Below are 26,642 nucleotides of genomic sequence, written 5' to 3'. Positions count from 1 at the left end.
AAGACCCCAATCCTTACCATAGGCCAGAAGCAGACAGACCAAGCCCTGGGAATCTGGGAGGCACAGAGTCGATGTGGTCCAGGCCCAAGATGCTGACCTATTTTGAAAGAGAAGATCTTCATCTCCCCTAGAGCTGTTTATCCTGTGACATTAATCCATTTTGCCCATTTCCTGACACTATCTTGGCTTATTTTATGCATGCCTATTGAAATGCTCACTCATGGCCCAAGCCTGCCAACGAGATCCAAGACAACAGAATTCTTCATTTAAACAACTCCGACAACATCTCCCTTTGGTCTGAGTCTGTGTGTCCAATGCCCAAATCCATACTGGCAGTCTAGGCCTCCCACAAAGCCTTTTAGTTTAAGCTCATTTTAAAATTATGAAATACTTCAAACACACTGAGAAAAACAGAAACAAAAATCCACGTCCTGCTCAGACTTGATGAAGTGACATTTCCTGGACGAGGGAAGGGCAGGACTCCAGCCAGGGAGTAAGCCGGCACCATGACAGGGAAGGTGCTTTGGGCCACGGAAAGAGCTCTGAACCCTGACCCCGGAGACCCAGCTTCCAGGCCAAGCTCTGCTGCTGCATGGCTCTGGAAACACAAACACGTCATGTTCTCTGTGCCTCAGCTTCCACAGCCCCTGGGGGGGATGCTCCTTCTTTTCCACCTGTCTACGTGGAGAACCCCAAGCTCAGTCTGTGGCCTCTTTTCAATCTACCCTCCCTCCCTGAGTCCCCTCAGCTAATCTCATGTCATCTAATAACACCTAAATGCTGATCGTTCCAATTTTATCTCTAGCTTGGGCCTTTCCTCTGAACTGCAGTCGTGAACACTCCCCTGCCACCTTACATTTCTCACGTTTAATGCCTCGCATTAAGTCGTCTAACAGAATGTCTATGATGCATCTCGACCTTCACACGTCCAAAACCCAGCTCGTGACATCGCCCCCAGATCTATTCCTCACGCAGCCTTCCTCATCTCCGCAAGTGGTAGCTCTGTTCTCCCGGTTGCCCTGGCCAAAAACCTTCGGCCCTCTTTGGCTCCTCGTTCTCTCAGACCCCATGTCTAAGACATCAGCAAATCCTCTCCGCTCCCTTCAAAATTCACCCAGACCCAATCCCAGTTGTCACTCTTTGCTGTACAAATGAGGAAACAGAGACCCAGGAGAGGAGAAAGAGAAGTCACCCGAGGTCAGCTGCCAAGATGCCCGGATAACATCTAACCCAGAGCTGGGACCCACATTGCTCAGACGCCAGGCACAACCCCCACCCCCACCCACCCTCACAAGCTTCGTCAGAAGATAGTCACACAGCAGGGAGATTTCATTTCCCTGACGCATGTGGCAGTATCCACCCAGGGCCAAAAATGACTCCAGAGGAATTTCCTTAGTGGGGAGTCCTATAGAGAAACAGAATGGGACTTGGAATCCAGCTGAATTCCTTCTGGGGTATTTCAGCCAGTGGAAATGGATCCCAGAAATCACTGGTATTTCTCTTTGGGGTGATTTTTATTTATTTTTTATTTCTTACTTTTTTTTTTTTTTTAAGATTTTATTTATTTATTTGACAAAGGGAGAGAGAGATCACAAGTAGGCAGAGAGGCAAGCGGGTTGGGGTCGGGGAGTGGGGGCGGAGCAGGCTCCCTCCTGAGCAGAGAGCCTGATGCAGAGTTCAATCCCAGGACCCTGAGATCATGACCTGAGCCAAAGGCAGAGGCTTAACCCACTGAGCCACCCAGGTGGCCCTGGGGTGATTTTTATATAGCTATCTTTGAAGAATGATGAGTGGCCGGCTACCATGCCACTGGAAAAATTAAGTCACTGCTTTGAAATAAATTTGAGGGGAAGAAAAGAAATGACTCTACACATATTAAATTAACACAAACCAGGTCTCAGCCATGGGCTGGGAGCTTAACCCTTACCTTCCTCCTCGATCTTTTTTTTTTTTTTTTGTCCTACTAAAACATTTACCAACAGAGCTGCAGCACAGAGAGAAAGAGCCCCCTCAGGACTCAAAAGAGAGGCTCCCAGCTGAAAGGGAAAAGGGAATAAGGAAGAGAACAGCCATAGGCTCTCTATCAGGCAATGTTACCAACAGTGCATCATTTATTTCTTACCGTAGCCCGGTAAGTCACAAGAATTATTCCCATTTTGATGAGAAGAAAAATGGGGCTCAAGGAGTTTAAGTAATTTGCCTAAGGCCATAGAGCTCATAAGAACCAGGACTCAGGGGTTTCTTAACCCTGAATTACATCATCTTCCTTTACTCTGTGCTATGTAATGCTGGTCAAGTTTCTTACTCTCTCTAGGCCTCTGTTCCTTACCTGTGACATAAAGGCCCTAGATCGAATCTGTCTTGTAGCTCTGCTGGTCTATGGATCACTATGTAGAAAATTGTCCTGACCCCCAAGAATTATTTTCCCATGGGGCTGGCCCTGTCCCAATGAGTCTGAGGGCAGTGATCAAGGCTGCACTGTCTGCGGACCCCACACAGAGGATTTCAGCTTCTGGAATCACAAGTCAGGGCCTGTAGGTCTGCTCCTGGTTTGCACAGCAAGATATCTTGCACTCAAAAGCTCCAGTAGGAGAGGGCTGGGGTCCTAAAATGTCTCCGAGACGTTTCCTTATAATGCCTACAGCACATCTAACAAGTTCATCTTGGGGCATGGGGCAATGTGGACAAAGGAAGAACTGCCCCAGAGAAGTCTTTGCTGGGATGAGGGTCAGACCAGTGAGCAAACCTACAGCCAACCCAGCTGCAGCAAGAATAAGAAAAATACGGGAGACAGAGGAGGCCTCCGTAGATTGTAGACACCTTCTTACAGCAGAGGAAGAGGCTTCATGCTTTAAGAAAGAGGTCTGAGCTAGAACTAGGTGAGGGTCAGACTCCTTGCTCTGCCACTAGCTGGCAAAGGGACACAAGATAAGTCACTTACACACTGAAGCCACATTTCAGGGAGGAGTAAAGCCATAGGAAAGAATTATATCAAAATTTGATAAGCATCTGGCAAGGGTGACAGAGCTCAATAATGGAGATTCTCAGAGCAGGACAAAGCCACTGTAGCAGGGGAACAAGAAGGAACTGGGAGTTCTGAGGGAGAGTCGAGTCCCCGGGACAGGGAGTAGGGAGTAGGAGGGAAGCAGAGTCCTAGCCCTAGAGAATCCAAGGCAGGTCATCAAAGATGACCTCCAGGCTCCATACAGTTAGACTAGGTGCAGAAGGAAGCCTGTTCCTCGGTGGGAAAGATTAGACCAGGCAGCACAGGCGGGTCACCCAGAAGTCTTATTCTAATTCAAATGCTCAGGCCCCATGCCCAGAAATTCTGATTCTCTTGGTCTGAGGTAGAGGTAGGCACTGTTATTTCTTCAAAAGCTCCCCAGCATTTCCAAATCTCAGCCGGGGCTGAGAACTCCTGCAATAAGCAGCGATCCCTGAGAGACAGAGCCTGCCCACTTAGTGCCCACTGGATCCCAGCACCCAAATCAGGGCTTGCCAGACAGAAGGTGTTGTTCAGGACATGTGGATAAAGGGATAGATAAAGGGATGACCACTGCATGAATCACCAGCCAGGTACCAGAATTTCATGAGGGCAAAGGTAAGACTGGCCTCAGGCTGAGTCCCCCAGATGACTGACTAAGGGCTGCCCACATCCTTCCTGGGCATGGACATGATTGGCCCCGACCTTGAAACTGGAGCTAGATAAAGCCTTATGTGAGATCCCCAGAAAGGGGAGATGGGGAGTGGAGATGGGGGGGGGGGGACCCAACAGCCCATTACATTTTTTAAGGACACTGTGGTGAATCTCAGGCACACATTAATGACTGCTAAACCTGACTGAAGATATCCCGTCTTTATTAAAGTATCCCATCTTTGTATATGTGACCCTCCCCCCTCCACCACTACAGATGGTGGTAGTTTTCCATTAAAAGGGGGAGGAGTCAAAAGGGAGGAGGAGACGGGGAAGTGGGAGGAGTCAAGTTATTAACAGAGGTGAGGTGAATGAGGACCCTTGAAAGTGCAAGGTGGTATCCCTCCTCCTGCCTTCCGTTTCCCTCCATGCCCAACCCATACTCCTACCATCAAAAAGTCTTTCCTCCTACCCTGAACCAGACCACATGCCATTTTAAAGTGATGTAAGTTTCTCCTACATATCTATGCACTTCTCTATGGGCAAAGCACTTCCCATCTTTAATGCTCTCTCTCTTGATAACGACACCCCATCCCTGTGGTTCTAGGAGGACAGCAGATGGTTGGTGAGAGGACTGATGCATGGCCAATGTGGGAAAGCCTCTCAAGTAGGGTTTCAGCAAGAAGCCCAGGAGGCCAGGCCCCTGCCCCTGCGTTGTGACCATCAGAACTGCTAAGAATCAGGCAGGCTGGGTCCCTGAACTCTGCAGATTTGTCATTATAATGGAGAGTCGTATATTGGCTTTGTAGAGATTTTGTGCTTTGCATCTCACACTCTCCCTTCTAAACCTCCCCTAAGTTCTCTGTCAGTTGATATGCATTAGGTGGGAAGCCTAGTTCTATGGGACTCGGCCCCAGGCAGGTCTCAGAATCCACCCTGAGTGGAGGGAAGCTGGAAGCTGGGGGATCTGGGGAACAGAAGCAAGGGACCCTGGGTACCCGGCACCAAAGGGACAGCCTAGTGCCCACCTGTCTTTCTTCAAAAGGAACCTCTGCTGTGTGCATGGAGGCAGAGCTGTTCGTGAGGCTTCTACACTAGGTCCAGGCTGATTTAATGCCACAGCTCCAGATGTGGGAGCTAATAAGGGAGAAGAGTAGGGTATTAGCAAAAAAGCAAGAACGAGCTCATCGCTCCAGAAAGGCCTTTTGAGAATACCAAGTCCTGTCATTTTCAAGCTTTTTTGTTTTCTTTTAAAGCAGTTAAACCTATTCTCATCCACAACTCTTAAACAAAACTCCAAGACAGATCTGTTCTGATTAAGGCAAGAGGAGAACGTAGGAGCTGGGAATGAGCAGTTTGACCAGGATGGGAAATCTACTCCCTCAGCCTAACTTCCAAATCCAAAAGTCCCTGGGCGACCTATGCAGAACTTTAGGGCCCTGTGTTTCACTTTGAAAAACCAATGATCCAGGCCAAAGCTTACTTTTATAGATGGTAAAGACGAGCGATTTGTCCAGGGTCCCCATGCAGTCAGCAGCGGTACCAGCCCTAGAATTTAACCCCACTCCCAGCCCAGGTCGCTCTTTGACCCCCCCTCCAGCTGGCTGGCCCCCACAGGCCTTGGGCCCCCCGAGCCCATGGGGGAATCAGACAGAGCTGCGGAAGGAGAACTGCAGGTAGATGATCAGCAGCAAGACTGTGGCCCAAAACAAGCACCAGGGGATGGAGCAGAAGTTGCAGCCAGAACCCTCCTCGGCCTGGGGCTTGGTGGGGCTGGGCGCCCGGGAGAATGTGTAGGTGGTCGCCTCCTCCTCCAGCAGCTTCTCGCTGGGCTTCCAGTGCACTATGCCCTCCTGGCAGGCCTCGCAGAACTCGCCGCGGTGCCGCCGGGTGTCCTGGCGGCTGGCCACGTGGATGCGGTACTGGCCGCCACGCTCCCCATAGCACTGCTCGCGCAGGCTGGTGATGAGGTTGTCCACCAGGCTCTCGATGTTCTCCTCCAGCATGCTCGACTCGTCCAGCCGCGCGGTTCCGCACTCATAGCACAGCTGCTTGAAGACGCGCATGCGCACCGAGCCCGCCCGCTGGGCGCGGTCCAGGTACATGTGGAAGAGGATGACCACGTGGGGTGACTGCCAGGTGTGCCAGCACCAGGAGCAGTGGAACCTGCGGGGAGGGGGTTGAAGTAAGAGGAGAAGACCGAATCGAGATGGTGGAAACAGACTCCAGAAGGCAGTGTGTTTACAGGCGTCATTAGCTTTCCCGGGGCGTCTGTCCAGTCTGTCCCTTCGAGGGTGCCCTTAGGACCAGAGCGGGCTCGTCAATATGCACCTGGCATCCTCCTCACCTGTGCTCTGCACAGGCCTCAGCTTCCTCCAATCCAATGCCTTCAGGCCCTGCCCTTGGGGCTTCGGCTCTGGGCGTATTTCCTTACCTACAAAATGTTCCCGGTGCTCGGGATGAGTCCTTCCTGCTCAGACCTCCTTGAAGTCTCCTAGCCAGGATGACCCCAACATTTGGGAAAGGCGCAATCTACCTCACATTCTACCTGTAATACTGACTGTGAATAGGATAGACCCAAATGAGGAGAAAAATGACACCATCACTACTTCTCAGACTCCAAATCAGTGCCTGGGTTAATGCATCCCAAGGCCTAGAATTGGAGAGGGTCTCTGCCCAGAGCGAGGTGACTGAGGCCAGCTGGTGATCACAGGTCACCGACCAAGGTTGGAGATGCTACAAACCTTCCAGGTCTCCAAGAAGCTCCTGGGCCCTGCCAGCAAATGTCCAGCTCTTGGTCCCCCTCTAAGACAGGTAACCTCTAAGAGGTTAGGAGTCTCATATTCTCATTGTCTTCTCTTTTACTTGCATCCTTTGGGGACTATTTTCTCTCTCAGAGACTGGACTATAAAACTAGGATTGGAAAATGTCAGAACTGGAGGAATCTTCAGAGTCACCTTATTAACCTTTTGTTTCACTCTCAGGCATAAAGAATTAGAAAATGATCCACATACACAGAGCTAGAATTCAGAGCCAGTACCCAGCACAAAACTGGTGTCCAATAGATGTTGAATTGACTTGAATGCACAGTACCAGGGAAGGAAGGAAGGCCTTGCTCCTGACCCCCACACTGCACCACAGAGCCTCCCCATCTTCTGTCCCCAAAGGAAGACTTTACATAACAGACCCATGGACAAGAGTGCTAGAAAGTCATCTCAGATATTATTGTACATCCCAAATCACTGAGAGACCTTGTTGAAATGATTCAATAGGTCTAGAATGGGGCTGGAGATTCTGCATCTTTCACAAGTTCTAGGTGATGCTGAAGCTACAGGTCCATGCTCCATAAGGCAAGGGTCCAGACTAAGCCCTCCTTTTGCAAACGGGGAAGGTGAGGTCCAAGAAGGAAACTGAATCACTCAAGGGCCGTGGAGCTAATAGTAGAGCCAGTTTCTAGCCCACTTCATGTGTTCAGTATTTTATATTGAGTCAGGCTGAATTAAAGAGATTGAAATCAAACTGTCCCAGGACCAGAGCACAGAACTTGATCCCTAGAGACCTTGAGCCTCTTTCTCTTGGTTTTCAACCATTTTACATTATTAAAATCTGAAAAGATGTAAAATGTCAGAGTTTACAGCTAATAAGTATATCCCACCTCTTTGAAACTACGATTCAGAGAGGGCAAGTTACACAGGAGTTCAGTGGAAGAGCTGGAATCAAACTCTGTCCCACCTCTCAGGTAGAGACTCTTTCTCTGCTTCCCAGTCTACACAGGCCAACAGTGAAACTGATCCTAAAAACTAAGTACCTGTCTGTTCTTGGAAGATGCCCCAGGGCTGCCAGCAGGGCGTCTACTTACTGGGCTACTCACCTGCCTGAGGCATGCAATTCCAGGTACTGCTTCCAGCCCGGGGCTAGCACGTTGTGCTTGAGGTTGGGATCTATGATGAGGTCCCAGCTGTCGGCTGGCTTGGCCTCCTCCATCTTCTCATAGAAGACCTTCTTCCATTCACCTGTGGTCACGCTTTTACACATGGTCTCGTCAGTGGGGAGGGAGGGCAAGCTCCACTTGAGCGAGAACACAGGGAAAGAAGGCAGGCGCAGGGCAGGGCAGCGCAGTCTCCACGGTCTAAAAATCCTCATCGACAGGACCAGGAGGAAGCAGGACCCAGCTCCCTCCTTTGTCCGCAGTGGAACCTGTTTCCACAGCAACCAGGCAGGGCGCCAAGAGACAGAGCAGTGGGGAGGAGGGCGTCTCCAAAGAGGTGTTTTGGGGCCCTTCACTGAGACTGTGGAGGCAGGGTTTGTGGCTTAGGGACCTGAGACAGGTAGGGGGGCTTGAGAAAAGGCTGAGGGAGCTTTAGACCATCTCACTCTGGCCTGTGAAGGGCACACAGAGGGAGGACCTGGGAGCTGGCTGGGCTTCACCTTGCTACCCCTGGAGGCATCATCAGCATCTGGTTGCTATGGTAACCATGATGCCTTAGGGAGCCAAAGAGGCATAAGGGATGGGAAGATGTGGACCTGTTAATAGATGCAGCAATAATAATAAACTCTCTGCACTCCCACCATTTGTGACTGGCACCAAGCCATTTACAAAACCTACTGGAAGTCTCTTGACCCATGACTGTTATCGTCACTATACGGATCAGGAGATTGGGACTCATCTAGTTTATACATCAACTGAGCCACCCAGGCGTTCCTGTTGGTTTTTTTGTTTGTTTGTTTTATTTTTTATTTGTGTGTGTGTGTGTGTGTGTGTGTAGACAGTCTTTATTGGCAGAACAGTGTGCAGAACAGTGACAAATCCAGAGGGATGGGAAAGGAAGTGGGGCATGTTTCCCTTCCTCCGAGTAAAGAGCCTGTAATCAGGCTGGTGTGGTGGGAGTCCTTGACTGTCCACTTTGGGCCCAGAACCCTTCGAAGAACAAGCTCCTAGGTGGAGGGATCCTCCCAACACAGCAGAAGGGAGCAACACCCCCAGAAGGGGCATGGGCATGTCCCACCCCTGGAAATTTGGCTCCTGCTCACTCACACACCTTGACAGTTTGGGGTAGGGATGTTTGTGAACTGGGCTAAACCTATCCCTCTGCAAACCCAGGTAGCTGCCTCCTGCCTCAGTTTCCCTCCCTCCAGTGATTAATCAGGTTGGATTGCCAGACCCTGTCAAGAGTATGGCCCAACCCAGAGTGAGTGGGTAGCAGAGCTCATATCTGATTCCAAGCTACTGAGCACACAATAAATTCAATAAATTATCCACTTCAAACATACCTATGTACCAGCCTCTATGCCAAGTAGTTGTAAGGGGGTAGGGACCCAATAATGCAATGGGATCTGTAGCCCAGAATGCAATGGGATCTGTGCTTTGACAGCCTTGTACCGGAGCACCACCTGTGCACAAAGAAGGGAGCCATTGCATCAGCCTGGCAGAAGCAGAAACGATTATTTGCAACATGATTATAGAAGAGGAGGCCAGTATCCATGGGGAAAACAGACTTTATTCTAGGTGCCGGTTCTGCTTTTTAATAAATTATTTTTCCTTTATGAAAGTCATACATGTTTGGAGATCCAGGGTGGCTCAGTGAATCAAGTGTCCACCCTGGGCTCAGGTCATGATCCCAGGGTCCTGGGATGGAGCCCTGCATCAGACTCCCTGCTCAATGAAGAGCCAGCTTCTCCCTCTCCTTCTGCCCCTCCCCTCACTCATGCTCTCTCTCAAAAAGGTAAATAAAATCTTCAAAAAGAAGTCATATTTAGAAAAACTGAACAATACAGATAAAATAAAGCAAAAGTATTACTCTTCCTAGTACCATGTTCAAAACAATCACTGTTAATATTATGATATACACACCCTGACTGCCAGTTATCTGTACATGTGTGTATATGTATATATACACATATATGTACATATATAATACATATACATACACATACATACATACCCCACTGTGATTTGTCTTCTAAACAATAATATATCATGAATATATTTCTAAGAAATTAATATTATTCTATCTTATAGCCTGCCCATATTCTGTAATCTGGTTGGACATAATACATTTAGCTAATCCTCTATGTTGAGGTACTAAGATTTGCTTTCAGTCTTTTATAATTTCACTTTTTCTACCTATTTGTATAGGACCATGATGAAGCTCATGGTCCCACACTCTAGGTGTCAGAGACGATGCCCCCTGCATTCTAGGAAACCACATCTCTTGACACTGTCCCTGCAGAAGCTTGTTGCAGCTAGAAGAACCCGAGTGAGCTTTTCAAACACTGTGACTTGCGGGCAGCCTGCTGATCCTGAAGTTTACAGACAAAAAAGCAAGCCTAAATCTCCCATCTGGAACCGGAGACCATCTTCGAAGTACTCCTGCTTCTGCATGAATGCTTGGTGCCTTCATTTTACTTTATTTTAGCCTCAGTTTATTCATCTTGACAATGGGATGATAAGGAAGCAGTATCTGTAGTGATTAAATGCAAGGGCTCTGAAATCACTTGCTTAGGTTTTTGTTCTTGTTTATTTGTTTTTGTAATCCTCTCATATTCTCATGGGTAGCTATTCCTATATATCTAATGTGTATCATTTCATTTTGGCAAAACATTGTTAGTATTTTATGTGAATATATTTTTAACGTGCATAGAAGCAGCAATTGCCATATAGCACTTACTACGTATCAGGCAGTGTCCGAAGTGCTTTATACATACAAATTATTATAATATATAATAGTATACAATTTATATATACAATTATACATATTAATTTGTATTAATTATGTATTATTATAATTGTATGATTATTGTTATTTTAATTATACACATTAATTTATTTTATCCTAATAACAACCTCTATAGGTAGGTAACAGCAGCCCCAGCTCCATTTTGCAGATATGTAAGCTAAAGCAGAGAGGTTAGATAACAAAATTCAACTAATAATTAGTGGAACTGGGATTTGAGCCCATATGAAGATCACCAAAGCCCCAGCTTTCATCAGCTTTGCCCAGCATGGAATCTAGAACAAGGTATTTCCTAAATAAATGTGTCTTTCTACCCTTTCATCACTCAATATAGCCATTCCAGACTCTGAGAATTGGAATTCATATCCTTCCAGTAAATGGTTCCCGGGGCCCTTCTGAGGCCACAACCCCGGAAGAGGAGTGAGGTGTATTTGACTTGCAAATCTCCCTATTACTATTGAAGGAGCCATTCTGCAGGTGCCCACGGACCCCTGATCCCCAGTGTAAATATTTTGAGGCTGGAAGAGAAATTCATCTTGAAATCATACCAAAGAACATACAGTGCACAGAGCCATCTGTGGGTGCACAATTCCTGTGAAGTCATGATCGTTGGATGACAGGCACCACCTTCCATGGAAAGAGCAATGAACTGGAAGTAGGGAGTTAGAAATGTGTAACCCAGCTCTGCTCGTGGCTGGCTTTGTTTCCTTGGAAAAGTCACTTCTCTTGGCCTCAGTTTGTCCATTTGTTCAATGGAGTCCACGGCAACACTAAAGTCCCCTGTGACTATAGCCATTTATGGTTCCAGTGAGTTTTATACTCACTGTGGGTAGAGCCGAGTCAGGGTCTGTCTCCTTCGGGGCCGCTGCACCACCGAAGGGCTCTGGGGAGGTCTCACTTTGCTAGTTTTGTACTGGACTGGAAGAAGGGTAGAAATTAAATCAGAGCCACTGAATATGAACACTGGAAAGGATTTTTAAGCTTATTAAACTTTATCCTTCAAGTCAGTATTCTTGCCTCTGAATTAAGGCAACTGATGCCTGGAGAAGTCAATGGGCTTTACCAGCCTCCGAGGTGTGTTGGGAGCTATCTCAGAAAGGATGTGGAGCTGAAAATAGCATCTAAACCTTGCCCTGGAGCCAAAGCATATCACCCAATACCAGGAATGAATTCTTTATTAGTATTTTGCAGTTGTTGCTACAATAAACATTATGATGAAAAACAAGAACAGAGAAGGTAAGAATTACCAGAGTTGGGTGTGTGTGTGTGTGTGTGTGTGTGTGTGTGTGTGTGTGTGTGTATGTAACCAGCTGATGCAATCCCCATTGGCACAATTTAAGTTTAATTTAGAACTTGAGCTTGCTATGCAGAGGCCAGTGTGATATACCCTTCTGTATAGAAGAATGTTTTCTGTAATAAAATATTATTTCTACCAAGACAAACAGCCCTATGACATTCCAACTTATCTTTATCAAGTGACCTCGCGGGGAGGTCTCCCTGCAAAGCAGGTGTGAGGTCTCTCTGCCTCCAGGCTGTCTGAGGCACCAGAAGCAATTCCGGATTTCTTGGTTTCCAGGAGCAATGTCCCTGCTCAAGAAGCCTGACAAGCCCCACCAGAAGGGAGACATCTTTCACACCTGGTAGAAAGGCAAGAGGCTTAAGGCCCCTTATCTGAGATCCCATGGAGAACAGGTGCAGAAGGCCCAAGGACCTAAACACTATGGCCCAAAACTGGCCGAGTCTGCACCAGAGTGATCTCATGGGTCATAGTGACCCACACTTCCTCTTAACATGGCAGCCACCCATGCCTGGCTAGTCTTAGGGCTTTGGCATCCATAGCCCTTTCAGTTGAGGGTAAACCTTCACTATTTCCTGGAGACTCTTCACCATTCTTTGGCTGAATTGCAGTTCAGGCATCTGGGACCCATGCTTCTGGAAGCAACTAGCCTCTGGTGCCACACAACTCTGCACATAGATCTACATTTATCTTAGCTGGAAATAGGATACTCAGTGCATATCTACATATAGAAACTCTCAGAAACTACCAGAGAGAAATAGTGTTAGCAAGAACTGTGTAGAAAGAACTGTGTAGAACAAGAAAGAGAAATGTTAGGTCTGCATTCTTTCACTGACTTGTTATGGGACTCAGCCATTCTGGTCTCAGATTTCTGTGTTCCTAAAGTTGGTAGAATTATACACATGTCTGAAGTTTTCTCTCTGCCCTAATAGTCTGTGGGCTCACAATTATGGATACACCTATATCTATGGCAAAGGGAGGATTTCCCTCTCCAAAACCTCCCTGGAGCCTCAGAAACATATTCAAGGAGCACGTCTCTGTTTTCCCAGTGAAGACAGAATTGCAACGCCTATAATTTTTCCTTACTAAAGATTTTCTGAATAAATAAATAAGGAATGATGATTATCTAGAATCCTTCTCAAGTTTTTTAAATGACCAGAGCTATAAAATAACCACCCTGAATCCAGACAGCTCTAGGTTATATCTTTGCCTGGCAATGTGTCTTTCAAGTTTTTTCTGGCTCCAAGTAAACTCAGCAGGGCCGACAAAAGAAAGAGGCATAAATGTGGAAACCCACCCCTGCTTTCACACTTTAAGGCCACCCCACTGCGCTAATTGCTTAGCATGGCACTCAAAGTTCCACATGATCTGGTCTCAATCTAAGTCACCAAGCATAGTTCCTACCACCTTACCTATTCTCAACCCACCTGACTGAGGCTTCCTCTCTTCTCCCAGAATAGACTCTGGAATCCCACCTCTTCCTTTGTTCCTGATACCTCTTCCACTGGAAATGACTTAATCCTGTCTTGATAGGGCACCATCTTACCCAGCTTTGTATGCTTACTCTCTTCTACTGGAGCCCAGGCAGGGAGTCCCTAGGTTCTCTATAGCCACCTACATTTCTGTACCACAGCATTTGAAAGGATTGTTGGCATTTGCTGAGCCCCTACAATAGGCAAAGAGAGCACCTTCCTAAAGGCTTACATTTTATCCTCACATCAACCTTATAAAGTTGGCTTTTGTTTTGCTGCTCTTTATGGGTGAGTCAAATAGGCCTTGAAATGGTTCGGCAACTTCCCTGGGGTCACTTGGCCAGCTGGTGGTAAAGGAGGGATTTGAACCTGGGCAGTCTGATGGCAGTGCCTGCTCTCTTAACCACTGTAATGTAATAGTAAGTCATGTAATAGTAAATGTTGAATAAATGTTCATCATTATTATATCATCTCAGAGTTGACATAGGCTTTGAGGATTATCCAGATCACCTGTGAATCCCAAAGGAAGACTCTTCCCCCAACCTTGCCTGCATTTACAGCTTCTGCTTAAATTCCTTCTCCTACAGTCACTGACTACTTCCTGACCTGCTTGATTTTGACAAAGCCGTATCTTTCATTAAACTCATGGTTTCAGTGAGGTGAGCCATCTGTTTCCTGTTTCATCCATACAGTGACCTTGGGTTTGCCTTCTGGATCCACATTAACTTGGTGCTACACACCCCCCACCTCCCCACCCCTGCCCACCGACCCACTTCATGGCACTGTTTGGACACTTCAAGGCAGCAGCTATTACAATCCTTGGAGCTTTCCCAACCTCATCTCAAGGCTCAAGCCTCAGAAATGGTGTCATGACTAAAATTCCATTAAATACAGGGTGCTGAAGTTAGGGGTTCTCCAAGGAACACCTCCATATCTGTAGCTTCCTGCCATCTTTGAGGTATTAATTCATGAAAACATTTCTGGGGAAAGGCCCCTCGAGTTCCCTTCCACTCCGTTCTATCCCTTCTATGCTTTATCCCAAGGCTTTAAGAGATATTTACTTTGAGAAAGCAACACTTCTTCATGCACAGTAATCTGGGGCTTGAAGACCAGCACAGACTCTAAAGTGCAGCTGACTTTTGTCAACATCGATTCGAACTGCATGGGCCCATTTATATGCAAATTTTTTACAGTTTTATTTATTTGGGGAGACAGAGCACACACATGCACACTGAGTGGGAGGGGAAAGGTGGGGCAGAGGGAGAAGGAGAAAGAGAATCTTGAGCGGACTCCCCAGTGAGTGCTGAGCCTGATGCAGGGCTCCATCTCAGGACCCTGAGAGCATGACTTGAGGCGGAATCAAGAGTTGGACCCTTAAGTGAATGAGCCACCCAGGCACCCCACAAATTGTTTTGATAAGTTAAAATATACTATAAATGTATTCTTTCTTCCTTATGATTTTATTAAAACATTTTCTCTAGTTTATTATAAGAAATAGTATATAATACTTACATCATACAAAATATGTGTTAATTGACTATGTTATCAGTAATGGTTTGGTCAACAGTAGTTTATTAGTAGTTAAGTTTTGGGAGAGTCAAAGTTATACATGAATTTTGACTGGGCAAGGGGATCAGCACCCTTAAGCCCCATGTTGTTCAAGGGCGAACTGTACTTCAAAATGACTCCCTCTGTCTACCTTCTTGCTATCCTATACCTCACATTTACCTATCAAATCTGGTGTCTCTTCCAGACTCAGTTCTAAGCTATACCCCCTGCCTCTGCCTCCAGAGAGACTTCCCAAATCTTCCTCTGAGGATGTTTCCCTTCTCAATCTTTTTCTTGATCCTTCATTATTTTGGTCATTATTACTTTGTACCTTGTATGAAGAACAAATTCATGTCTGATAGTCTGTCTCATTCATCACTGTGGCTAGAGAATGGAATGTATTGGGTAAATGGTTCTAAAACACCCATTTTTTTTTTTAAGTAGGCGCCACCCTAAGTGTAGAGCCCGGTGTGGGGTTTGAACTCAAAAGACTAAGATCTGAGCTGAGATCAAGAGTCAGACACTTAACTGACTGAGACACCCTGGTGCCCCTAAAACACCCATATTATGTCCATCCCCAGATATGATTCCAAATTCCCACCTCAGATTCTCGGCTTTCTATAGATGCTCCCATCGCTCAGCTTGGAATATTAAAAATGTTGATGGTTCACTGGGAATTGCCTCTCCCAGTTGACTCCCCAAGGCGAATGACTGGCTGATTCAAGGATCCAAAGTCCTGCCCCCTTGCCTGATTTGGGACAACTCTGAAAGGTTATCTCAGTTCCTGAGCTCCCTTTTGGATCAGCTGAACCTCATTTGCAATCATATGGTGGGACAGTATCTTGTCTATCCAATCTTGCCTCCCTCACCTCCCTATAGACCTAGTCCCAAAAGCACTTCCCAGTACACTCTGCATGCAACTCTCTCTCTCTGAGCCTGTTTCCAGGAAACTCAATCTGAGGCACCTTTAGACTCTATGCAGGGTCACTGCTGCCCCACACCTGGTGCATCTCGCCTTCTTTAACAAGCCTCAATAAGTAAACACGGATCCAAGGGAATCTGATGTAAGACCTGAAGTCAAATGCTGCAAGGAAAGGAGTTGCAGGAAGAGCTTCCCCCCACCCCAAAAGGCCCCAAGACTAATAGGATCTGGAACTTCAGACCCCAACAGTCCCTCCATGACATGGGATAGAGAGCAAGAGGAAGATTTAAAGATGTCCATCATGTCACCCTCAGCAGGAGCTACCTAAACGGAAAAGGATAAGGGGAAATAGGGAGAGTAAGATGTAAAGTGAGGGGGGGCAATCGGAGGGGAAGAAAGAGGAGAGAGAGTGTGTAGAATAGTGAAGGACTGAGGAGAGAGGCAAGGGAGCCACAGGAAGAAAGAGTTGGAGAGAAAAGGAAAGAAGCAGATTCTTCTAAAACGGGCTTTTGATTGCTATTGTAACTTCTTCTAAATTTGTGCTCATTTTACATCTTTAGAATATTATATAGAATATAGAATATTATAGAATGTCATTTTTTGTGCCTTGTTTTTATAGACCCATTAGGACTGGGCTTATATTTTCCTTTGCCTTAATTTGATATATTTTCCTGTTTGCTCAAATTTGACAGAAATCCATGAAGGTTCCAGACAGGTGGCCTGGATTTCCCTCATTCAGCCCACACCCTGGATAGAGGATATTATCCTGCAGACATGCATCAGAAGTGAATCCTTCACTTCTTCCACGGCTTCCTTGTGAAGACAAGATGACGTTGGACTACCTTACAATCATTCATTAAACAGAGCCACAGTAAAACGAAGCACAGTTGAAAAAGGCATTAAAACTTACTTCACATTTTTATTGACATCTTTCTAAGAGGAGCCAGATGGAGAATTACATTTTGTAACATGAAACAGAGTATCCTAAACTTCTTTGCTACCATCCACTTCCCACTTAATAACAGCTATTCCTCTAAAACCTTTTTCTTTCTTTTTCTTTCTCCCAAACCACACAGAACCCCATCCCTTGCTGACTTTCCTAAGTACCCTCTACCCCCCAAACCTGTTGACTTACTAATTCTCCCCACCCTTTATTTCTGTTGCACAACTAAGGCAAAGGGTAAGAGAGAGGAGCAGGGCAGAGCTGTCTCAGGAAACCGAGCCCTCGAGAGCACTGCCTCCAGCCTCTGATTTTCTGTCTGGCTGATTTTATATCTTGTACCAGAAGAAATTAGCACAGACTCTTCTTTTATTTTCCTCCCACCTAGGGAACTGGGGAACTGCCATGGCAGTGGACGTGGTGACTTAGAGATGGGAAGTTTGCATGGCCTGGAGAGAGGAATTGGGTAGAGAAGTGTCAAATCTGCTCTCTCACATTATCACTCACTTTGAGGTAGTTTCACTGGTTGAAGTGAAAAGTTTGTCCTTTTAAGCCCCTCCACATCTCACGTAATGGTAAATTTCCCAGACATTGGCAAATGGTGTGCATCACCTCCCTTAATTCCCAGTGCTGTGACAGTTCATGTGTTTTGGTAGGCGGTAGGGAGGTGGGACATCAGGGATGGGTAGACTGATGCTATCATAGACAGCCATATTTGACACGGGGCCTTTGTCTGGCAGCATGCAGGGTAGATTGAAGTGAGAAACAGTAGAGTGGCCATCAGAAGGTCAGGGCCACAGTCATTCTAGGTAGGACGCACAGGGATCACAGTGGTTAAGAGCATGCCCTTTGGAATCCAAGACAAGGCTGAAATCAAGGCCGCACCACTTAAGAGGAGTGTAACTTTGGAGCAGTTTGTATCCTCCAAAGCCTTGTTTCCTCATTTGACTGATTTGGGGCTGGGACAAGAGGAATAATGGCTGCTATCTTCCAGGCTACTGATGAGGGTGAATGAGATTAACACAGTAGACCCTTGAACGGTGCAGGGGTTACAAGGATCGACGCCTGCGTAGTCAAAAATCAATATATAACTTTGTGTGCGTGTGTGGTTTTAAATTTTTTTAATTTAATTTTAGATTTTCAGTGTTCCAGGACACATATAACTCATATAACTTTTGACTCCACTAAAACTTAACTACTAACAGCCTACTATTGATTGGAAGGCTTACCGATAACATTAACAGTCAATTAACACATATTGGGTATGTGACACATATCCAGTATCCTGACAACAAAGTAAGTAGGAAAAAAGAAGATGTTTTGAAGAAAACCATAACAAAGAGAAAATACATTTACAGGACTGTAGTGTATTTATTAGAAAAAAAGAAATCTGTGCTTAAGTGGACCCACACATTTCAAACCTGTGATGCTCACAGGTCCACTGCATCTGGAAGCTTTATATTTGCTTTTAAAACCTTGAACTGAAACCAGTGGTAGGTAGAAAAAAGAGAGCTGTCTTCAGGGTAAATGCCAATATCAGCACAATAATCTGAATCTCAGCTTTGGGCAGAGAGAAAGCAGACTTGACCCAGGTTCCCAGAGGAAGGCAGACAAGCCACAACAGGTCTGCGACGTCTCCCAGACTGCTGCAGATGAAAGTCTACATCCTCTCTGGGAGAAAGAATCCCGAATTCAGAGGGAAGCAGACTGAGGAGAAGATTGCAAAGCACTGCCTCGGGGAATGGGTTTTCAGTTGGTCCTCAAGGCCATCACGGACCAAGCCCAGAAGGCTGCAACCCTCTGAAAGAGTCCTGGGCGGGGCAGATGTAGTGGCTCCCTGGGCTCCGATCTTGGGTAGCTGACCTCAGTTTCTCCTTCTAAGGCAGCCCCAGCCGCCAATGCTTTGACAACCCAGCCTCTGCCATACAGCGAATGCATTTGCAGTGTGAAGGGTCAGGCTTTATCTTGTTGCTGTTTTCTCTTCTTTTTTGGAAATGGTGCCAGTGATTCATATAGTTTCATTCTAGAAGACCTGGTTTCAAGCATTAGGATGTAAGTGGACATCTGGAATAACTCATCCTTGTCTTTAGCTCTGCTTATAATCAAGAAAAGATGTCCCTACATGGTGGGTATGTGGATGAGCTTCCATTTCTACAGAAGTTGGTACACATATATTAATTCACGTAACAGATTTCATACTGACAGCCAACTTGAATCTCAACCCAGTATTATCTGAAAATGCCTTAGGTATTTGTATCACAAAGACTCAATTTCATGGTCCACATGGGACCATCTCTACAGGGTATTATGTTCAAGATGCATACTACAAGAGCCAAATAAGTAATTGAGAAGAATTTTATTCACTTGGTTTTCCCAAAGAAGACAAAAGTGACCAAAGCCACAAGCCTCACATTTCTGTTCCTTCCCCCTACTTCCCTTCCGTGTCCTCTAGCACTTGCCACCCCTCACCTGCTGCCTCTACTTCCCACCGCATTGCCCACCTCCAGACACTGTGGCCTCATTTTGCTCACCTCCCATCCCTCTCATTTTCTCCCTAGGAGGCTTGTCTCTGCTCTAAAATCCTTCTTGACCCATTCTTAAAAAAGACTAGAAACTGATCTGGCAGTGACAAGTTTAGGGTGTAAAGGGTGGGAAAAGCATGGGGGAGAGGCAAGGATGACGTTCTCTTTCATGGGACAAGAGAGAAATATATGGATAATCCCTGATTAATATTAACTTTCATGGAGTTCCTGGGTGAATCAATTTGTTAAGTGTGTGCCTTTGGCTCAGGTCACGATCCCAGGGTCTGCTCAGTGGAGAGTCTCCTTCTCCCTCTTCCTCTACTTCTCTCCCTGCTCATGCACTCTTTCTCTCTCTCTCTCTCTCAAATAAATAAATAAAATCTTTTAAAAAATATTAATTTTCACAACAGGGTAATATGTCTATAAATTATATATATATATGTTAAAAAATTTATTTTTTTCAGTGCTTTATAAAGCATTATTAAAATAATGAAAATAAAAATTAATTTATGCCCTGTCTAGAAAAAGAGTTTAAAGTAGCTTTCAGAGGTGCACAAAATATAACAATATGTTCTATATTTTTAAATAGCCAAAAATATGTGACAAAAAAATACCTGCATTTCTCTTTGACCCAACAGATCCATGTTTAGAAATCTATGTCTTAAATATAATGGCAAAAATTGAAAATGAAGTGCACAAAAACTATGTATTGCAATGTCATTTGTAGCTACCAAAGATTGAAAACAACATAAATCTCTATTTGTAAGATACTAGATGAATAAAAAACGAAGCATTGCCCAATGGTGGATGTTTAAAAGGGAAGGATTATCTCCATAAACTGCAGCACAGTGATCTCCAGGAAATACTCTTAACTTTAAAAACAGGAAAGAAAAAGAAAAAAAACCAAGGGCAGACTGCATATAGAGATTGCTGCCTTTGATCTAAGGATGAGAGATAAATATTTGCATGTAGTGAAAATTGCAATGATAAATTTAAAAAGACCAAAGAATGTTCTTGCCTATGGAAGAAGGAAGGAACAGAATGGATGAATCGTGAAAAGAAAGGCAATAAGAGATTATGGGCATCCAGGTGTCATGCTATAGGAATTGTACAACACTAACTGTAAAATATTTATATCAAAAAAATTAAACCTGAATCTGATCAGGCTTCCAGATAGTTTAGAGGAAGAAATGCAGGTAAGAGGGCATATCTCAAACAGCACCACAAGGATGCTATCAGCAAAATCCAAAATGTGGAAAATTTGAAAATATGAAAAAACGAGACACACTTTTCTTTTCCAAACAAATAAATGGCAAAGGAAAAATTAGAGGAGTGGGGACTATTGTAAATTAAAAGAGAATTAAGATCTGCAACCAAATGTGATATGTGGATCTTCTTTGGATAGTGGATGACTCAAATAAACTATAAAAAGTCTTATTTATTTATTTATTTTTATTTTTATTTTTTTGAGAGAGTGAGCATGGGAGCGAGGTCAGGGGAAGAGGGTAGGGGGAGAGAGACAATCTTAAGCAAGTTCCACAACCAGTGCAGAGCTTGACACAGGACTTGATCCCAGGACGCTGAGATCACGACCTGAGCCAAAATCAAGAGTCGGATGCTTAACTGACTGAGCCACCCAGGTGCCCCTAAAAACACATGTTTAATATAACATGGAAATTTTGATTACAGACTGACTTAGCTAATTCTGAGGAATGATCAATAATTTTTTTAGGTGTGGCAATATCATTGTGGATTTTTAAAGCTTGCCCGGCCAGAGGGGGAGGTAGGTGGGGGATGGGTGAAACAGGTGATGGGGATTAAAGAGTACACTTCTCATGATGAGCACTGAGCAATGTGTAGAACTGTTGAAATACTAGATTGTTGAATCACTAGATACCTCATATTAACATAACACTGTATGTTAACTATACTGTAATTAAAATTTAAAAGTCAATAAATAAAAAAGGAGAACTTGTCCAATTTTTTAGAGACACACTCTGAAGTATATAAGAGTGAAACAGCATGACATTTAGGACTTGCTTCAAAATCCCCCAGCCATGAACAACAACAAGAAATAAATAAAATAAAAGGAATCAACGAGCAAATGTAGCAATATCTTGATAACTTTAGTCTGGGGTATAGATACATGGAAGCTTATTGTACTGTTCCCATTTTAAGTACATTAAGTACTTAATGTACATTACCCATTTCATAGTAAACATAATAAATCAGTGAAAACAGAAGGAGAGAGTAAATAAGAGAAAGACTCAGTAGATGGATCTAGAACTAGAGTTTGTGCACAGATGAATCCCATGTGCTCTTACACACATGTTCCCGGAGTAGGCACAGGGTTGGTAGCCACCAGCGTGGAAAAGGAAAGAGGAGTAGCGAAAAAGGTTCTCAGCATCTATAGAGCAAAAACAAACAAGACTTTCAGGTACTGCACCATTCCCCATGCCGAGTCCTAAGCAAAACCTCTCCTATGGGTCTTCATTAGAGAGCCACTGAGAGGTGCCCTGAAAAGCATCCTCCTCAACAACACATTCAAAACAAATCCAGGAAGGCTTCCCTGGGGCCGTGACTGACCTCCCGGGTCTGAACCTCACCATCGAGCTCTCTTAGTTCTGTGAGACTCTGCCCCTCAGAAACACATACAGATGGATGGGCGAGGGAAGCCGTGTAGACGTATCCCCTGCTCCTTTCCCTCCGTTTGCTCAGAAATGCTCTGGACCCAGAGATGCTTCCCCGCCAGGAGGTCTTTGCAGAGCCTGTCCTGGTCCTCTGCATGTCCTCTGAATGAATATGCGAGGACTGCCTGATCAGGAACCACCCGCCCCCCCCCCACAAGGGCTCAGCTGCTCTGCTCGGTGCGATGTTACAGTGGTTTCCAAACTCAGCTCCGTTTGAAGCAGGTTGGACATACTCCTTACCTCAAGTAACTTGTCCAGCCAGATCGTCTCTCTGTAAAAATAAAATTAAGATCCTCCCTGTCACTACAAAATTCAAATCAAAATGGACACATTTTCACAGAACTTGGGTGGTAAGTTTGGAATCGCCTGATCTGAATTAGAAGCTGAGTGGTACATCTAAAAGTTACAAAGGACCCTGAGTGACAGGGGGAAGAAATAGTCATCCTTCAGGGTGGCCATAGCAGGAGTATAATAAAAGTCCACGGTGAACAAATCTGGAAAAGCATGCTGTGCCTAAAAAGACTGCAGCAGAGAAAGCAGTGGTTTTCACTCAAAATTACAGCACAATGTGAGAACAATGATATATTTATGTCAGGATGATGTTGGAGATGACAGCCAGATCCAAACCCTTCACTTCTTGAACATGACCTCCATGCCCACACCATGCCTTTGACTCTTTCAATGTTTCCTTAGATGAGGAAACTGGCGTCCCAACACGTAAAGGGACCAGCCAATGTCACAAAGCCACTCCAAGGCAGAATTGGGAGTCAGACCCTGTTCCCCCAACTGTAAACACAACACCCTGCCTGAAACCAAGACAGTTCTGGAAAGAGAGGGCACGAGAAGCAGTAACATTTTCATCAGGAGGGGGAGAAAGGCTGTACAAGGCAGAAGAAGAGGCTGAAAGACATCCTATATTCTGCCAACTCCCAAGCTATGAAAAAGCCTCACCAGTATTCCCCATGGATCGGAATTGGGGATGCTCCCAGAGGGAGTAGGAAAAAGGCCAGGGAGAAGAGTAGCACAAAACTACTCCAACCCCCTAAGTTGGACCCAGTGATGTCACCTACCTTGTCCACTTTTTCCCATATCAGTTCTGAATCCACCTGTCATGCACATTCTGCTGGGATGGATAGGCTGCGGCCCCTGAGGGCTTAGTACTTTGCTATATCTTCCACCATAGAATCCATCCAGAACATTCCCATCCTCTAGAGTTGCCTGAGGGCTCTGGCCAGTGTATACCGGGAGACAGACTCCCAGGGGATAATCAGCAGTCTCTGCCACAGTACCTGCGTGAGATCCCAGATCATCCTCACTCTGATCAGATTTTAGACACAGCTACACATGTATAATTGAGCTACACACTCAGGGAATTGGGCAAAAAGTCTTCATTATTTCCAGATGCCACTTGTCTGTTACAACCTTGCATCAACTAAATGCAGTTTGGTCATCCTCAACTTCAACACCTAAAAAGAAAATGGCATCTATTTAATGTGACAGTAAACTTTTTGTTAATTATTTAAGTGACAGTTAACTTCCTCTGGTGGTTAACTAACTATCTAAATATTTGGTCAAACGTTACTGAGGAGGTTTCTGTAACACATAACTGACTGATCCAGGCGCCCCTCTGAATGCCATTTGGATGAAAATCTTTAAACATTTCAATAACTACACTGGTCAGCTAAGCTTTATTCCAAAACATATTAAAGCGGATTCTAGGAATAATAATTCAACAATTAAACAAAAAAAAAAGTTACATCAAATAGGCAAGACAATGCAGTCAAAGAGAAATTAACAGTGAAAAGATGAAACAAATTTGTAAGGTTATTAAGCTTGTATTTTAAAAAGGAGATCGTGCTCAGGGGCGCCTGGGTGGCTCAGTGGGTTAGGCCTCTGCTTTCGGCTCAGGTCATGGTCACAGGGTCCTAGGATTGAGCCCGGCGTCGTCGGGCTCTCTGCTCAGCGGGGAGCCTGCTTCCTCATCTCTCTCTCTGCCTGCCTCTCTGCCTACTTGTAATCTCTGTCAAATAAAATAAATAAAATCTAAAAAAAAAAAAAAAGGGAGATCGTGCTCAAAATCGCAACCGTTGGTATACTCTTCTTTTTTTTGTTTGTTTTTAATTTTTTCAATTTATTTATTTTCAGAAAAACAGTATTCATTATTTTTTCACCACAACCCAGTGCTCCATGCAGTCTGTGCCCTCTATAATACCCACCACCTGGTACCCCACCCTCCCACACCCCTGCCACTTCAAACCCCTCAGATTGTTTTTCAGAGTCCATAGTCTCTTATGATTCACCTCCCCTTCCAATTTACCCCAACTCCTTTCTCCTAGCACCCCTTGTCCTCCATGATATTTGTTATGCTCCACAAATAAGTGAAACCATATGATAATTGACTCTCTGAGCCCACCCAGCACTCTGGTTGATACTGGTTAGTACTCCATGATCTCAGGGGCTTTGTGTTTGTACTTAACTTTTACCCATTTAGATGCAAAACAGATTCCTTTAAAACTTTTCAGTGATTTCCTCTCCGCAAGCCACAGAAGCATTTTTAAAACATTTGGTGGGGGAACCTACCCTTAGCACTTGGCAGATATAAATTCAAAAGCACAGAAGCCCCCTGAAATATTAATCAATCTTTAGTAAGCTCAAATTCCCATAAGCATGGATTGCATTTCTTGAAAACCTTTTAATCGTTTTTACTCACAATTTCTACATCTCCCCTCTCTGTTCTTAATGCTATCTTTCCCAACCAAGTTTCCATTGCATCACCCCGAAGATCCTTCTTGCCGAGGTCATCCATCTGGAGAAGCCCGTGGTCAATTCTCGATTCTCACTTTACTTGGCTTCTCAATAGCATTTTTTGGTAGTTTATTCACTTTCCTTCTTTAACTTCTTTTTTTTTTTTTTTTTTTTTGGATTTCTTTATTTGAGAAAGAGAGCCAGCCATGCATAAGCGAGCACTAGTGAGAGGAGCAGAGGAAGAAGGAGAGAATCTCAGGAGACTCCACACTGAGCTTGGAGCTCTACATGGGGTTCAGTCTCACAATCCTGAGATGACAACCTGAGCCGGAAACCAAGAGTCAGATACTTAACTGATTGTGCCACCCAGCCGCCCCTTTAACTAGTTTTAAAAATAGTTTTCTGAGATGCTAAACCCACTTCCCTTCCACCACACTGGCCATTCCTGCTGTTGCCATTGCTGGCCCCACCTCCTCTTCCAGCTGTCTAAACGATGCCTGTCCCAGAGCCTGGGCCTCAGCCTTCTCTTCTACTCTCACTCCTTGTGCAATCTCTTGTTCAGTTCCATTTCTTCCAGGATGATTCTCACATAGATACCTCTGGCCCCAATCTCACTTCAAGACTTAGGTACCACTATCCACTGGACACGCCCACTTGGATGTAGGATAAACATCTCAAAGTTCACGTGCCCAGCAGAGCCGGAGATGGGCCCCTCCCCTGACTATTCTGACCCCACCCTCCACTACCAGCTAAGCCCAAACCAGGAGTCCTCCTGGACTCCTATTTCCTTCATTCCACATCCACATCCCCTGGGGGTTCTGTCACCAGAATACAGCCTGAATATGACCACTTCTCACAATCTTCTCCATTTCACCCAATCCAAAGCTATTCCATTTCTGGCAGGAATTTTTGCAATAGTTTTCTGTTTTACCACCTTGCTTCTATTTTTGTCCCCTTAGCATCAGTTTTTCTGCCCAGCAGCCAGAGTGATCACTTCAAAATATAAGTTAGATCGTATCACTCAAACTCTCCATTGGATTTCCATCCATCTCAGAGGAGAGAGTCCGATTTTCTCCTCACACCTACCCTGTCCTACCTATCTCTCCACCTCCCATCTTTCTCCTCTGCTCTCATCATACCGACCTCCTCACTGGGCTTCAAACCCTCTAAACTCTTCCACACCTCAACACTACCGCCCTTGCTCCTTCCTTTACCTGTGCTCTTCCCCTGGACCTTCTCAGAGCTTGCTCTAGTACTTCATGCCCATCTTTGCCTGTCACTGGCTTCGAGTGGCTTTCCATGGGCCCGCTCGGCCAATGGCCATTTCCCATTCACTCATCTTCTTTTTAGTACTTCTCCCTAAATGGCAGCATATTACAATAGTTATTTCATCATTTGTTTATGGGATTTGTTTCTTTTTTATAATCTAGTGCCTAGAATAATCTGGGACTCAGCAAACATCAAATAAATAAAAGAACAAAATACCCATTGAAATGAACTTCCCCAGCCTGTTTTCCCAGGAGGACTTGATGTCTGAATAATAATACTGTAGAAGATATTCTTTCAAAAAAACATTCTTTGGGGCCTTCTGAACCTCCCAACCCTATCTTAACAAACCTATCCATACCAAATTCCTTTCTATCCTCATAACCCAAACCTTAAGTCAGAGCTCACATTGGTGCAGGTAAAAAAAAGAGGATGGGGGGCACCTGAGTGACTCAGTGGTTTAAGCCTCTGCCTTCAGTTCGGGTCATGATCTCAGGGTCCTGAGATCAGACCCCCCATCAGGCTCTGTGCTCAGCAGGGAGTCTGCTTCCTCCACTCCTCTCTGCCTGCTTCTAATCTGTCTCAGTCAAATAAATAAATAAAATATTTAAAACAAACAAACAAACATAACAAAACAATAACAACAACAAAAAAAAACTTCTTCCTCCTTAGAGCTCTTGGCAGCTGAGACGTGTGATCTCCCCCCCCCCAGGTGTAATTTGAGCAGCTGGTCTGATGAAACCCTAGCCGCTTTTTGGAGCCCTTTGTTTCAATTACAAAGATACCACGGAAGATGTTGTTATGGTGACAATAAGACACTAGGGGGCAGCAAATCCAGCTCTTAGTTTTAAAGGCGAAACAGGTGTTCTGAC

At 45.1% G+C, this 26,642-nt stretch overlaps 1 protein-coding gene and 1 long non-coding RNA gene across 2 annotated transcripts in view; both read right to left on the bottom strand.

The window, feature by feature from the left end:
• LOC309846064 overlaps positions 1-26,642 on the bottom strand; it is a 495,527-nt gene that overhangs the window by 304,806 nt on the left and 164,079 nt on the right. The window lies entirely within an intron of this gene.
• RTP1 (receptor transporter protein 1) lies at positions 3,842-7,817 on the bottom strand. The gene is made up of 2 exons (XM_082694564.1): positions 7,506-7,817; positions 3,842-5,800 (listed from the first exon to the last, which is right to left on the bottom strand). Exons 1-2 carry the CDS (start codon positions 7,775-7,777, stop codon positions 5,281-5,283), a joined length of 792 nt encoding a protein of 263 aa, XP_082550690.1. The 5' UTR covers positions 7,778-7,817; the 3' UTR covers positions 3,842-5,280.

Source organism: Mustela nivalis (genome assembly GCF_964662115.1).
Source record: "Mustela nivalis genome assembly, chromosome: 1".
Taxonomy (NCBI): Eukaryota; Metazoa; Chordata; class Mammalia; order Carnivora; family Mustelidae; genus Mustela; species Mustela nivalis.
Note: the sequence above shows the minus strand (reverse complement) of the source record. Positions and strands in the feature narration are given on the sequence as shown.